The 16,363-nt window shown below is 38.1% G+C and overlaps 1 protein-coding gene across 1 annotated transcript in view; it reads right to left on the bottom strand.

Moving 5' to 3' along the window:
• Positions 1-16,363, bottom strand: part of ARMC3 (armadillo repeat containing 3) — an 88,684-nt gene that overhangs the window by 58,027 nt on the left and 14,294 nt on the right. Inside the window, exons 5-9 of the mRNA XM_055545368.1 lie at positions 13,124-13,241; positions 8,298-8,423; positions 4,581-4,649; positions 4,166-4,341; positions 1,989-2,183 (exon numbers count right to left, since the gene is read on the bottom strand). Of these exons, the coding sequence (XP_055401343.1) occupies positions 1,989-2,183; positions 4,166-4,341; positions 4,581-4,649; positions 8,298-8,423; positions 13,124-13,241 (684 nt within the window). The remainder of the gene's footprint in view (positions 1-1,988; positions 2,184-4,165; positions 4,342-4,580; positions 4,650-8,297; positions 8,424-13,123; positions 13,242-16,363) is intronic.

Here is a 16,363-nt window from a genome sequence, read left to right as displayed (position 1 = left end):
CCTGAGGAACCTCCAGAATCCCCGCAGCAGTGGAAAATTGCAACCTTATATCTGAACAGTTAGAAATGTAAGGTAGAAATCCTTAAAGGGAGAGAAACATGGGAAGGATGCTCCACCACCACGGTATTCTATACAGCATTGCTTCTGATCAAAGAACTCACTTCATAGCAAGAGAAGTGGAGCAGCGAGCACAGGGGCACAGAAGTCAGCGGCCTTCCCAGGGCCCCACCATCCTGAAGCAGCTGGCTTGGTACAGCGGCCTCTGGAACACTCCGCTACAACTGGAACTGAGCACAGGGCTGTTTGTGCTCTGAAACGTCATCCAGTGTACAGTGCAGTTGCTCCCGTAGCACAGTTCATGGGTCGAGGAACCAAGGAGTGACACGGTAGTGGCCCCACTCACTGTTACCCATAGCGATTCAGTAGCAAAATTTCTGTTTCCTGCACCCACAAACATAGGCTCTGCTGATCTGCAAATCCAAAGTGATAGATACTTCCACCCAGAGACACAGCAATGAGTCCAGTCCACTGAAATGAAATGACAGCCACCTGGTCTCTTTGGGGGCCTCATGCCTCTGAATCAATAGAAGAGAGTTGCTGTGTGGGTTGGGGTGACTGATCCCAACTATCCAAGGGAAGTTGGACTGCTACTCCACAATAGAGGTGAGGAAGAGTGTGCCTGTAATACAGGGAGTCCCTTACATCACCTCTTTGGTAATACCATACCCTGTGATGGCAAACTATAAAGACTCAATGCAGGCACAACTACAAATGGTCCAGACTCTTCAGGAATAAAGGTTTGTGTCACCATGTCAGGTAAAGAATCAAGATGAGCTGGGGTACTTGCTGAGGGCAAAGGGAATATGGAATGGGTATACCAACTACAACTATATGATCAGTTACAGAAAAGAGGACTGTAATTGTCATGAGTATTTCCTTATTTTGTTATGAATGTGTGTGTGTATGTATGAAATATCTTTTTCTTCTCTCTCTTATCCCCTCAGGTAACATGAGATGTACTGATTTTACAATATAGTATTTTTAAGGTATTTTATTTTAAAAAATATTTACTTCTTTAGCCGGCTGTGCCGGGTTTGAGTCGCGGCACTCAGGATCTTTGTTGCAGCATGTGAGATCTTTATTTGCGGCATGCGGGATCTAGTTCCTTGATTAGGAATCAAACCTGGGGTCCCTGTGGTGGGAGTGTGGGGTCTTAGCCACTGAACCAACAGGGAAGTCCCTGTAATACAGTATTTAAGTAGGGGTAGTTTTATATCTTAGTATTTAAATTATGGGATGTGAAGGAGAAGAGTAAACATTACCCAAGGACTTTATACTTTCTCCTCTGGGGAAGGGGACAGTGTGTTTTTGGTTGTACACAGGACAGTTGTATCATGTTAAGTGGAAGCATGATTTTTATTGTTCTTATTTGGAGATTAATGACTTAGGAGCTCTGTATGGATGCCCAATTGACTAGCGATGGATTTGTGATGGTTAATTTTTTGTTTTAACTTAGCTAAGGCCACAATATCCAGATATTTAGTCAAATGTTATTCTAGATGTTTCCATGAATGTATTTTTTAGATGAGATTAATATTTAAATCAGTAAACTCACTAAAGCAGATTTCTCTCCATCATATGTGGAAAATGACTCTTCTTGCCTTACCCTAGAGAAAACTAGAGCAGACAAAGGGGAGAAGACCAATTGCAGGTGTTTGAAGGTAAGACCATAAACAAAAATTTAAAAATCTTAAATCTTCTAAATCAGAAGATTAAAAACAATTATTTTAGAATGGCCACTAGCATTAGTCTGATTTAATCATGCTGGTAAACTATGTAGCAATAAGCAGATTAGTCCATTATACTTAGTATCATGCTTAAATATAATAACATTTCAATTTAAAAAATATTCCATAATATGCATTTATAACAACACTTCTAGAAGAGATACATCTTCTCATAGAGCATTGAATAAAGGTTACAGGTACCTTAGTTTCTAGGATCTTAATAAGCTGATCCACTCCTTGATTTTCTCTTAGCATGGCCCGGGACGCCTTATCGTTTGTAATAACACCTAAGGTTTTGAGAGCCAACAACTGAATAATTGGATATTCTGACTTCAAGAGGTCTAATATAGGAGGGATGGCATTTAGTTCTTGAAGTGTTGCTCGGCACCGAAAATCCTGCCAGGAAAGACAAATGTTTAAATAAGTGATTTTTAAAGCAAAATATAGTCTCAAGAATAGAGACACTCTATTTTCTAACAAAGAACATAAGTTATGTTCCCATCTTTTACTCCAGATTCATTTCCAAAATAGCTCACAAATATAAGCAAACCTTCAACTGACAATACCAAAATATTCACATTAGCCCTACAGACATTGTCAGTAACAGGAAATATACATGATCCAGGACTTCTCAGAAGCTACTTGTTTCTTTGTTTGCCGTTGTTCAGTTGCCAAGCTGTGTACAACTCTTTGCAACCCCATGCATAGACTGCAGCACGCCAGGCTCCTCTGTCCTCTGCTATCTCCTTTTCCAGCTTTGCTTTCCTCTATCCATCCCGCAACTGGCCCCTAATATTAAGCTTTCTTCGGACATAAAAATTGTAGGTTGTTGCTTATTATGGGTTGAATAGTATCCCCTCCAAACATGTTGAAGTCCTAGCCCCCAGAACCTCAAAATGTGACCTTATTTGGAGATAAGATTGTTGCAGATATAATTAGTTAGGATAAGGTCATAGTGGAGTAGTGGGTATTTACTAGTGTCCTTATAAGACCAGTGTCTTTGTAAGAGGAGGAGAGAGAGCCAACAGAGGGAAATATAGCAATTATGAGGCTGCAAACCAGGGACCGTCAAGGATTCAGAGCTGCTGTCAGAAGCTAGGGAGAGAAAAGGAAGGATTCCACCCAGAGTCTGGGACAGCACAGCCCTGCTGACACATTAAAGTCAGAAATTCAGCCTCTAGAACTGGGAGGGAATAGATTCCTGGTGTTTTAAGCCAGTCTGTGGTACTTCGTTACAGCAGCCCTAGGAAATGAATACACTGTTATTAACTAGTACTTCTGTTACGAAGAAAAGGGGAGCTAAGTCTTAATAAGGAGATTTAGGATAAAACACACAAACACATCTGCAGGATTATTTAGGCCCGTAGGACGAAGAACAGTCACCAGAGAAGGGACACTGCTGCACTTGCTTTTCAGTAAGGCTAGAGGTAACACCAGGGGGGATCCAGCCACATGGCAAGGACGCGCAGGGGCCAGGAATTCACGCTTTTGGGTGCCTTTTGTGATGAGTCCCTTTGTCATCTTTTGCTGTTAATATATATTTTCTCAGATATCTGTCTCTCAATGAACCCTCCCTCACCTTTGCTTCGATACCTCTTCTTTCACATTCCATTGATGGCTATTTAAAATGGTGTCTTTATACTTGCAGTTGAACTAAGGGTTATCAAATGTGTGTGGAAATTGTTCAGAAACCTGAGCAGGAAGAGAAGCAGAGAAGGCTGTCCAAAGCGGCTGGGAGCTTACCTGCTGGCGATGTGAGGGTGTGCCTGCTGGGTTGGTGATTGAGAGGTTGTGGGGCAGGGCCCAGAGGACAGGACAGGTGCAGGCGACGGGGTGGGGGGTGGGGGTAAAGGAAACCAGCACGTTACAAAGGAAAGTAGCATCTTGCAGATGTGAGCGATGAATGTTGTTCAGCAAAACTCAACTCACTAGGTTTTCACCAACAAATTGAGACTAATCCAAAATCTTAGTAAACTGCATAGGGTACAATAGGGTACAGCCCATTGGACCACCAGGATTATATCAATAGGTAAACCCAGGTCAAAACTAGTTCAACACTAATATTAGATTTCCTGTTTTGGAAGAAACACATCTTACCTAGCATAAACCCACCTTAGTCTGCAAGCCATTCTATTCTTTTAAAATTAGGTTATGATTCTAAAATGCCCTTTCATGGAGGACAATTATTTTGTGGAAACTGAAAGTATCGACACTAAACTTCATTTTATTTTATTCTCTGAATGATAACTACTAAATAGTACTGAGATGAACTGATGAATCAAAACTGGAGCATTTTAATAAGCTTTTTCCTTTTTTAATGGGAAAATAAATTCTATAACCAGCTTTTGTCAAAACACGTTTTTAGAAGTTGATCTCACCTGGACCAAGTTGTAAATGCACTCGATAGAATTTTTCTTCACATCCGGGTCTGGGCTGCTTAGCAGTCTGATGAGAGGCTCTAATCCACCTTGTTCAAATATTTGCACTTTGCTGGTATACTCTACAGACATGTTTGCTAGGCAAAGACTAGCAAATTCGTGGATAACGACTTCTTCTGTGTATCAAAAACAAATAACACAAGTGTGTAAAGGCTTATTCAACCATTATTTTAGAGCATGCTTTGAAAACCAAAGCTCCACAAATCTTATTTTGGTTGGAGCCCATCTTAGTTTGAAAGATTTTAATGATAATTCACAATTGGTGTTTCATAAACTATTTTCAATAGACACTTTAATCAGAAGTGGATAAGAAACCATTCCCCATTTTTTACATAGATGTAGGTTGCACAGTTACCTTCTGGAGCCAGCCGAGCAATCACAGAATTCACGACATCTAACTCCCTTAACAGTTTTTTAACATCATCTGCAAAAGAAGAAACAGAATATTAATGTTTAACAGTAATAATAATGGCAATGTCTGTGGAATAGTTCTTTATGAGATAGGTTCTAATATTACCTAATTTTACCGATAAGAAAACTGAAGCTCAAAATCACACAGCAAGTAAAAGGCAGGCCAGGTCTGCCTGACTCCAGACAGACTCTAGCCCATGTTTCTTGATTGCTCAGTTGTCCTGCTTTCCAAAACACTAGGAAAGATAACCATAAATGTTCAAAAGTGCCTAGAAAACCAGCAGTAAAGTTGAGTTACTGTGCCCTACACTTGCTTATTATGTAACAGTAATTCTTTTTTTGTTTGGGAAGATACTAAAAATATTTTAAAATTTAGATTTTTAATAAAACTAGTACAGAATGCCAATAAGAATTAACCTCAGCCTTTTTTCATAAGTACATCTTGTATTCATTCCGTTTGATTATCACAAATGCCAAAAGTGTTTAGATATATTGACTTTTTAAAGTTCACTTTTGTCCTATTTGTAGGAGACTAATTAAAACTAGACAATTATGCCTCTCTTTCTTGCTCTCCTTAACGCCCTTTTTCTTAGAAATAGACACAGCTGTTACTTCAGTTTTGCAATTTCTCTTCTTGGTTGATTATCTTTTCTGTCAGTCAAAATTAGCATTACCAGAAGTTTAGAAAAGTTCACTTTGCAGCAGCTGAAACATATGGTCTAGGGAATTAACCACTGGATATATATGCCTTTTCTTAGACACCTTTTCCTGTGGAATTCAGGGATATGGCTGTCTCTCAACCAGTCAAAACTTCTCTCTGTTCTGCTCAAAATGACTCAAAGAAGGCTAGTGAACTTATGTATGTGAATAGGCTTTCCGTACAAAAGAATAACTGAGTTTTGGGGAAGTAGAGGAAAGACATTCTATGCTCTTGGATTAATTCTTAGTCACAATTTTTTGGTTGCATAATGTTCACCATCTAATTTACTCTTGATCATACATACTCTTTTATATCAACCTTTTTCCTAAGACAGCGAGCTCTTCTGATTGCCTTAAGTAATGTAGAGTCTGGGCTTATAAGGCTACTTCTCACAAGGATCCTGATGAAAGCTCCCTCTTTAGCTGACTTAATTAAATGAGTCTCGGTTACATTAAACTAAATACAGGGCTAAGACTTCGCCTTCCAGTGCAGTGGGGTTTGGGTTTGCTTCCTGGTTGGGCAGCTAAGGTCCCACATGCCTGTGGCCAAAAAACCAAAACGTAAAACAGAAGCAACACTGTAGCAAATTCAATATAGACTTTTAAAATGGTCCACATTAAAAAAAAAAAGAAACTTAAAAAAATAAATACTAGCTGGAAGGTAAAAGAAGATAGAAACTCCTGTTTGATAAAAAGGTTTAACAAAGTAATTTGCGTGCCTATCTTGGATGGCCCAGGCATGGCACAGGCTCATAGCTCAATCACTGTAGCCAAAAAAAAGAATTTATTTGAAACTGCAAAAGGGGAAGATGGTTTTCATAGCAAGCCTTTAGCACTTGGAATGTTGGAACATTCTGTTGGTTCATCCACTATAAGCATGTGGAAAAGCGTATGAAGATACAAATTTCTGAAGAATAATCAGTTATTTAAAGACTGTCCAAAGATGATGATTTAATCATGCAGCTTCAGAGGTATATTTATTTATATATTAGTCTGGAAGCATGACTTCATTTTAGGTCAAATGACCAGTTGCTTTTTTTTTTTTTTATTCCAAGTCTCCTTAGACACATATGAAAAGTGAAGCAACAGTTATATATTATATATATATAATATATAATAACGTTGGCTCTCAGCAAAAAAGGAGGTTCACAAGCACTTGAGGATATGGTGTGTCTTATCCATATCACCAGATAGTTCAAATAGAAAATCAGCTAAAGTGAAAGTGTTCATTGCTCAGTCGTGTCTGACTCTTTGCAACCCCATGGATTGTACCCTGCCAGGCTCCTCTGTCCATGGAATTCTCTAGGCAAGAATATTGGAGTGGATTGCCATTCCCTTCTCCAGGGCATCTTCCCGACCCTGGAATCGAACCTGGGTTTCCTGCATTGCAAGCAGATTTTTTATCGTCTGAGCATTAACCCCAATAATTGTTTGATTTTTTTCACCTACTTCATAGAAACATAGAATTCAGTATACTTGAGACTCAAGCACTCAGTGGAGACCTTGAAGACAGCCAAGCTCTTTCCATGATTAAGCTTTGCAGTTGCAGACTGCATTGGTCCTAGCACTGGTTACAGCCTAGTCAGCCAGCTTACAGATTGTGGTTTGACAGTTCTAAAAGAGCCATCTCGGTTCTCTGCTCCGAGAGGAAGTGCCAACTGTAGCAAATGATCCACTCCTGTTTGTTTTTGATAATTGGAACTTTGTACTTAGAGGTTACATTTTGTCGCTCACGGATGGGCCGCTTCTGGAGAGGTCATGAGGTCGCCTTCTGGCTTGAGTTTAGTACTACTGGCCTCAGGAGAACCCATTTGACATTGGCTTGCTTTTTACTCACTTTGGCCTCAAGTTCTGAGACTACGCTGTGCAAAAGAGGAAGGGGCCATCCTCAAGGATGTGAACTAGCCGAGTACCTTATCAGGAGTTGGCCCTGCAGTTGGTCCACAATAAATGGGGATAATTTTGCATGGCAAAGAGATTACAGTTAATTGTCTTTATGATAGGTACTGATTCCTTAAACATAAAATTGAACTCCAAAATGAATTATGCTTCTCTGCAGGTTTAATGAAATTTCTGAGGTTGCTGAAATTTGTGTATTTGTTTTTCCAAAGCAAGATCTGCTGGTGAGGGGAAATACCTGACTGGTTTCATTATGGTTTATAAATGAATAAATGGATATTTAGTTCTGTAAAAAAAGAGCCATCTCATTTAGCATCCAAATGTAAGAGTATTCGTAACATTTGGGGGCCACAGACTCCTTTAGAAACTCATGAAATTCAATGTAAAAACCTGCTCAGAAAAATCTGCAAACAAATTGTAGGGTTTCACAGATGATAAACTCCTCATATAATGGAAAGATAAGAATACTAAATAAAATCAATAGAAACTAAGAACATAAAAAAGAGGGGAAAAAAAGTCACAGAGACCTAGATATTTCATTAGAAAATGTAAGTATAAACAAGAATTTATAACTCTTTCTCCCCCAAAATCATTTAGAAGGAGAACCTGACTTAGCATGGACACTAATGTTAAAGATCATAAGAGATTTAGTAAATAGAAAGTCTACTGAACTATTGGTCAGAAAGTAAAGCTGTAATTTTAGCTCTCATCTCAGTTCTGCTACTAGCCATCTGCATGACTTTGGGCAAAGAACCCAATCCTTCAAAGAACCCTTCTGTGTTTAAAATGAGTTGCACAGGAGGCATTATGAAGCACCTTTGGTGTATAAACTCTGTGGTGTGTACACAGAATAAAACAGGAGAAATTTAAATATTTCCCCTTTTTTGTTGTTTATAAATAATGTAATATGCCACATTCAATATGGCAGAATTAGTCTACCGAACCCCCAGAGATGGATTTATAAAATAAATAAAATTAAAATGAATCCCTTAAGGTTAAATTTAAACAAGGATAATGTGTCAAGTGAGATTACTTGATTATGATTTTAAAAGCAGATACTTACTATTAGAAGCCAGGATTCCAAATATCATAGTAGCATTTCTTCTCACAATTTTGTCTTCATGGGTGAGTAGCTTAGTTAAAGGTTCCACAGCTCCAAGTTCAAGGAGGGTGGCTTTATTTTCCTCACCTACCATCACAGGCAAAATAAAATCAGAAATGGATAGCAATCTCATCAAAATTCTTCCTTGTGTCATTCCAGTTTATTTGCCATTTGCTTTTCACATTCCTCTGCTTCTACACATATTTCTCTAGAATAAACTTTAGAGCAAAAGTATCCTGGATGCTTGCTGCTCTCCTTTCCCTGGATGTTTACACAACTAGCTTCCTCCTTTGGTTCTTAGCTCATACTTAACCTCCTGAGGGGTCTCCTCCGACCACCCTACCTACTGTCATCACTACATACCAGTCTTTCTGATTGCTCTTTTTCCTGCTTTATTTCCTTCATACCCCTTAATGATCTCCGTGATTGTTTGCTTCCTCTCCTGTAACTTGACTTTCCATGAAGATAGATACCCTTTTTGTTCTATTCTTTCATAACTGCAGTGGCTAGCACAGTGCCAGGCATCCAATGGGCACTCAGTAATACTGGCATAATTAATTATGAAAATTAACACAGAGACTCTCCACCTCAAGTTCAAGTGTGTGTGGTGGAGTTTAGGGTGTTCATTTTTCACCCAACAGGTTCACCTGCAGCCATCATGGCTACGGCAAGAAGCCCCAGAACCAGAAGGTCACTGAAGGCCAACATCGAGCCCAATTGTAGAAGCAGATTATCCATACCCCGTAAGTGGGATATCATTCTGCAAAGTCTGGAATAATGTTTAGGTCCTGATTAATTTCAACTTTGCAATTTCTCCAGCTATGAAGACATATATTTCACTTTCAAAATTAATTTAAGAGGAGAATATTTCTTTGCCTCAGTTTTCTCAGAAAATGAAGATATTTTGTACCTGAAGTTACAGGTTTATTCTGATAACACCTTTCTCAAAACACAGACTGTATCTTCCTATAGTCTATGGACTTGCCTTGTGTCTAAATATTTAAATTTGTCACTTGAAAAGAATATGTTGAAATATACATTGTTGATTACTACAAAAATCCTTCTCAAATTTTCCATAATTTTGCATTTTATTGAGGTTCTAAAAGTTAATTTAGATGAAAATATTTTGTAAAAAAATATCCCCCCCCTCCCCCCGCACTGTACCACACAGCATGTGGGATCTTCTCTCTCACCAGGGATCAAACCTGGGCATCCTACATCAGAAGCATGGAGTCTTAACCAATGGACCACCAGGGAAGTCCCAAATAAATTTTAATTTAAGGATAAACTTTAGGATACTTAAATAAATGGTGGCTTCATAGAATCAATGGAGAAATATCCCATCTTTTACAATTTTCTAACAGAATTTTTATATAATTGGTATTATTTCTTCTGTGTTTGGTAGAGTTCAGCAGTGAAAACATCTGGACCTAAGTTTTCTTTTTGAGATATTTAACTACAAATTTCCATTTCTATAATAGATAAGGGGCTGTTCAGGCTATCTTTCTTTAGTGAGCTTTGAGAGTTTATGTCTTAAAATGAATTTGTCCAATCTGTATGAGTTGTAGAATTTACTGGCTTTATATTGTTCATAATATTTAATTATCCTTATAATATATGTAGGAGCTGTAGTGATGTCTCCTCTCTCATTCCTCATATCAATAATTTGTCTTATATCTTTTTATTTATCAATCTGACTAGACATTTTTATTACTCTTATTCATATCAAAAAACCAATTTTTCATTTTATTGCTTCTGTCCATTGTTTTTCTGTTTTCTATTGCTATTTCACTGATTTCTGCTCACATGTATATTATACTCTTAACACTAATGCTTGGGTTTCATTAGCTCTTGTTTTTCTATTTTCTTTTTTTTTTTTTAAACTTTACATATTAAAGTGGAAGCTGAGGTCATAGATTTGAGAGACCTTCTTGTTTTCTAACAGTCATTTGGTACAATAAATTTCTAAGTACTCTTTTAGTAGCATCCTACAACTTTTTATATGCTGTGTTTTCATTTTCAATTTGGATTTCCCTTTTGATTTCCACTTTCATTCTTAGGTTATTTAGAAGTATGTTATTATTTTCTAGCTATTGGGTGATTGTTCAGAGTTCTTTGTGTCATTGATTTTTAATTCTAATATGGAATAGCATATATTTTGTATGATTGGAATTTTAAATTTATTAAGGCTTGTTTGATGGCCCAGAATATAATCTATTTTGATAAATGTTCTGTATGCACTTGAAGAGAGTTCTGATGTTCTTAGAGTGTTCTAAAAATATAAACTAGGTTAAATTCATTTGTATTGCTGTTCAAATCTCTTATATCCATATAGATTTACTATCTACTGGTTCTTTCATTTATTGAGGGAAGAGTATCAAAATCCTCAGCTATAATTGTGGATGTCTATTTCTCTTTGCATCTAGCTTCATATAATTTGAAAATCTGATATTAAGTACTTAGTATAACTGTTTAGGATTTTTCATAGCATGTTGATTAATTGGTCCCTTTATTATTATTACAAAATGGTCATCTTTATCTCTGATAAAGAGATATCTCTGGTATCGTCTTTATCTGTGATACCATCCCATTTTTGTGATAGTAACAGCTACTTCAGCTTTCTGTTGATGAGTGCTAGCATAGGGTATCATTTTTCCTCCTTTACTTTCAAATTATTTGTTTCATTATATTCTAAGTGCATTTTTTGAAGGCAGAATGTAGTTTAGTCTTGCTTATATCCAATAAAACACCCTGTCCCTGTTAACGTATACAGACCACTTACATTTAATTTGGTTATTGATATGTTTAGGTTTAACTCGTATATGTTTCATCATTGTTTTTCTTTTCTTCATTTCTGCCTTCTTCGTATGAATTGAAATTTTTATGATTCCATTTTATTCCTTTGTTGGCTTATTTGATATTGTTGTTTTGGGACTGTAGTATATATCCTAGCACAGTCTTCTTTCAAGTGGTAGTATATATTACTTCACATGCAGTACACTTATATAGTATACTTCCACTTTTTTACCTTTCTACCTTGGTTCTGTTGTCCTATATCTTACTTTTACACATGTTTCAGACTGCACAATATATGATTATTATTTTTGTTTAAAATAACTAATTTGGTTTTTTAGTGATTCAAATAAAAAACATTATATGTTACCATTTCTAGTGTTCTATCTTCATTCTTCTTCCATATTTCCATCTGGTATCATTTTCCTCCTGCCTGAAGGACCTACTTAATATAGTTAGTAGTGTGGTCTCCTTGCAAAGAGCTATTTCAGTTTTTGAATGTTTGAAAAAGACTTTATTTCACTTATGATTTTGAAAGATATTTTTTCAGGGTGTAGAAATCTAGGTTCAAAGTTTTAATTTTTTTTAGTACTTTAAAGATGTTGCTCTACTGACTTTAATTTAAAAATTTACTTGTTTATTTGGATGTGCCAGGTCCTAGTTGCGGCATACAGGATCTTTTAAATGCAGCATTCAAACTCTTAGTTGTGGCATGTGGGATCTAGCTCCCTGCTGCTGCTGCTGCTGCTAAGTCGCTTTAGTCGTGTCCGACTCTGTGCGACCCCATGGACGGCAGCCCACCAGGCTCCCCAGTCCCTGGGATTCTCCAGGCAAGAACGCTGAAGTGGGTTGCCATTTCCTTCTCCAATGCATGAAAGTGAAAGTGAAGTCGCTCAGTCGTGTCCAACTCCCAGCAACCCCATGGACTGCAGCCCACCAGGCTCCTCCGTCCATGGGATTTTCCAGGCAAGAGTACTGGAGTGGAGTGCCATTGCCTTCTCCTGACCAGGGATCAAACCCGGGTACCCTGCATTGGGAGCACGGAGTCTTAGCAACTGGACCACCAGGAAGTCCTGAGACTTTCCTTGTTTTTGATAATTGGAGAATGTCCCTGAATTGGAGTTTGGTTTAAAACATCATATTTAGACTGAGTCTCTAGGTTGGGGGCAAATAACAGAAGTGAAGTACTCTTGTCATTATGTCAAGGGCACATGTTATCTCTGTTGATGCTGATTCTGATCGCCCGGCAGAGGCAGGGTCTGTCAGGTTTCTCCGCTACACACTTTCCCCCAGGTGTCCATTGTGTGCTCTCTGGAAAGATGTCCATGCACAGTCCCTAAGGAGCGGGAAGTTGTGTCCCGCCTCCTCGAGGGCAGAGTATCTGCATAAACTGGGATTCTTCTGCATTGGAGATTTGTCTTTTCTCTCCTGTTTATTTACTCATTCAATCATTTTTTAATCTGTATAATATTTGTCTTCTTCGGGCTGTAAATCTAGGATGGCATGTGTGCTCAGTTGTGTCCAACTCTTGGCAAATCCATGAGCTGTAGCCCACCAGGCTCTGCTGTCCGTGGGATTTCCCAGGCAAGAATATTAGAGGGGGTTGCCATTTCCTTCTCCAGGGGATCATCCCTACCCAGGGATTGAGCCTGCATCTCCTGCATTGGCAGGTGGATTCTTTACCACTGAGCCACACAATTATTCCAGATTTGATCCTTAGGAGCTTTTTCAGCTCCTGTGACATTTACAATTTTTAAAACTGCAATAAAGCCTTCAAAATGACTGTTCTACCCTGACTAAATTACTCTTTAAGACTAGGGTAGGAACATAGGGAGATACATTATTTTCAGGTGATAAATTAAATGATATTCTGGTTGTCTGAAAGAATTCATGAGACAAGAAGTAAGTTAAAGACTAAGGAGAAAAGTGCCCATTATGTAGTAAATATTTTAAGAAAATAATGAAATAGAAAGATAAATTGAAAAAATCCAAACCTTTTAAAGCAAATCTATAAATGGCTTCACATGCTTTAGCCAAAATTTCTTCTTCGGGAGAATTAAGCATTAGTACCACGGTTGCAACTTTCTTGCTTTCAACTGTTAATGGATCAAACTGAAAGGCAGAGAGAAAAATATCATAGCCACATATGAGTTTTAAAAAGCACATAAAACATGAATGGTGTCTTGAAACTTAAGGAGAATATTAATCTTACAAAAAGGATGTGGTCACTGCCCACAAAGTGCATTGCAAAATTTTTATTTAAAAAATATCACTGATGGAGAGTTGTCAACATTGCTGGCTTTGAAATCCCTGGAGTATGGAGGGAAAAGCAAAGTATTTTGGAACCTGGTGGTGTAGTCTGTCATTTTAGCCATGGGAAATCAAAAAAGTTACCTAAGCTGTTAGAATTTCAGTTTCCTTCTCTGAATAATGGGTATAATAATACCTACTGTGAAGGATTAAGGAGCAGATTAGAGATCATCCATGTAAAGCATTTAGCAAGTTGTCTGGCACATAATAGATTCTCATTAAATAACATATCTTAGTATAATTCTTCATCAATACACAAGAATCCTTGATAACCTGCTCTATTAGATACTCTGGCAACTCAGTGATCAGTACCTACTTTCTAATCACTATACCATTTCTTGAAAAGCAGAAACTACATTTATGTGAAACAACTAAAAATTTAAAGAAAGCAGCAGATCACCAAAGGTAAAACTGGATAAAATCTGGAGCAAGGAAAAGGTAATATAGTATAAATAAAAAGTATAGGACTGTAAAAAGTCCTGTATCCTGCTGTGAGATCCTGAGAATTCACATTTAGCTGAAATAAACAATAACAAACTCATGACCCCTATGGATTTTCTTTGGTCAAGGAGAAAACAAATTATTACACTGTTTTCTTCTGTTTCCAGAGACCATGGATGAGGATGTTCTGTTTATGACACGTGTAAACCAGTGGCTGATGTGTGTTGATGTATGGCAAAACCAATACAATATTGTAAAGTAAAATAATAATAATAATAATAAAGAAATTAAAAAAAAAAGAAAATTGAATTTCAACGCTTTAGCTGCTTCTTTGTGCTGACCCTTTCTAAATGGACATCTTAATGTGTTTTCAGTTCAGTTCAATTCAGTCACTCAGTCGTGTCTGACTGTTTCTGTTTGCGCCAGGATTGCAGCACGCCAGGCCTCCCTGTCCATCACCATCTCCAGAGTTTACCCAAACTCATGTCCATCGAGTTTGGTGATGCCATCCAACCATCTCATCCTCTGTCATTCCCTTCTCCTGCATTCAATCTTTTCCAGCATCAGGGTCTTTTCAAATGAGTCAGTTCTTTGCATCAGGTGGCCAAAGTATTGGAGTTTCAGTTTCAACATCAGACCTTCCAATGAACATTCAGGACTGATTTCCTTTAGGATGGACTGGTTGGATCTCCTTGCAGTCCAAGGGACTCTCAAAACTCTTCTCCAACACCACAGTTCAAAAGCATCAATTCTTCGGCGCTCAGCATTCTTTATAGTCCAACACTCACATCTATACATGACTACTGGAAAAACCATAGCCTTAACTAGACGGACCTTTGTTGGCAAAGTAACGTCTCTGCTTTTGAATATGCTGTCTAGGTTGGTGATTGCAACCATGAAATTAAAAGACGCTTACTCCTTGGAAGGAAAGTTATGACCAACCTAGATTCTAGTCCAATGGACTAGAATGGACCAACCTAGTCCATTCTAAAGGAGATCGGTCCTGGGTGTTCTTTGGAAGAAATGATGTTAAAGCTGAAACTCCAGTACTTTGGCCGCCTCATGCGAAGAGCTGACTCATTGGAAAACACTCTGATGCTGGGAGGGATTGGGGGCAGGAGGAGAAGGGGATGACAGAGGATGAGATGGCTGGATGGCATCACTGACTCAATGGACGTGAGTCTGAGTGAACTCCTGGAGTTGGTGATGGACAGGGAGGCCTGGTGTGCTGTGATTCATGGGGTCGCAAAGAGTCGGATACGACTGAGCGACTGAACTGAACTGAACAGAGGTTGGTCATAATTTTCCTGCCAAGGAATAAGCGTCTTTTTAATTTCAAAGGCTGTAGTCACCATTTACAGTGATTTTGGAGCCCCCCAAAATAAAGTCTGTCATTGTTTCCACTGTTTCCCCATCTATTTGTCATGAAGTGATGGGACCAGATGCCATGATCTTCGTTTTCTGAATGTTGAGTTTTAAGCCAACTTTTTCACTCTCCTCTTTCACTTTCATCAAGAGGCTCTTTAGTTCTTCACTTTCTGCCATGAGGGTGGTGTCATATGCATATCTGAGGTTATTGATATTTCTCCCAGCAATCTTGATTCCAGCTTGTGCTTCCTCCAGCCCAGTGTTTCTCATGATGTACTTTGCATATAAGTTAAATAAGCAGGGTGACAATATACAGCCTTGACGTACTCCTTGCCCTATTTGGAACCAGTCTGTTGTTCCATGTCCAGTTCTAACTGTTGCTTCCTCACCTGCATACAGATTTCTCAAGAGGCAGATCAGGTGGTCTGGTATCCATCTCTTTCAGAATTTTCCAGAGTTTGTTGTGATCCACACAGTGAAAGGCTTTGGCATAGTCAATAAAGCAGAAATAGATGTTTTTCTGGAACTCTCTTGTTTTTTCGATGATCCAGCAGATGTTGGCAATTTGATCTCTGGTTTCTCTGCCTTTTCTAAACGCAGCTTGAACATCTGGAATTTCACAGTTCATGTGTTGTTGAAGCCTGGCTTGGAGAATTTTGAGCATTAATGTGTTTTGGGATGTAACAAAAGTTGACGTTCGGTTTTGAGTAGAAGATGGAGAGGGAGATTACTCTGAATAAGGAGACATAATTGTGTGAGGTTATAAGAGTAGAGAAGACAGAGAAGATGGCAGTAAGCAATGACCTGAAAGGACGTGGCTAGGATAAAAATACCTCTTGGAGGGAAAATAGCTGTTGGATTTTAGGGCAACATTATCTAACATATGAATTGAAGCTGTTACACATTTAACTTAAATGTGAAATTTAAGTTAAAATGCAGAAATCAAACACCAATTAGGAAAGCCAAATAGAAAATGCATTACTGTTTTGGTTTATTTTAATCAGGGTCTTCTATCAAGTGAGATGACAGTATAACACTGTAAAGGTCATGTAGTCTTTTCAAAACAATTATATATTACTCAATACTCACTTAGAATAACAATGATACTTCTAGCT

The sequence above is a fragment of the Bubalus kerabau genome, chromosome 13, assembly GCF_029407905.1.
Source record: "Bubalus kerabau isolate K-KA32 ecotype Philippines breed swamp buffalo chromosome 13, PCC_UOA_SB_1v2, whole genome shotgun sequence".
Lineage (NCBI taxonomy): Eukaryota > Metazoa > Chordata > Mammalia > Artiodactyla > Bovidae > Bubalus > Bubalus kerabau.
Note: the sequence above shows the minus strand (reverse complement) of the source record. Positions and strands in the feature narration are given on the sequence as shown.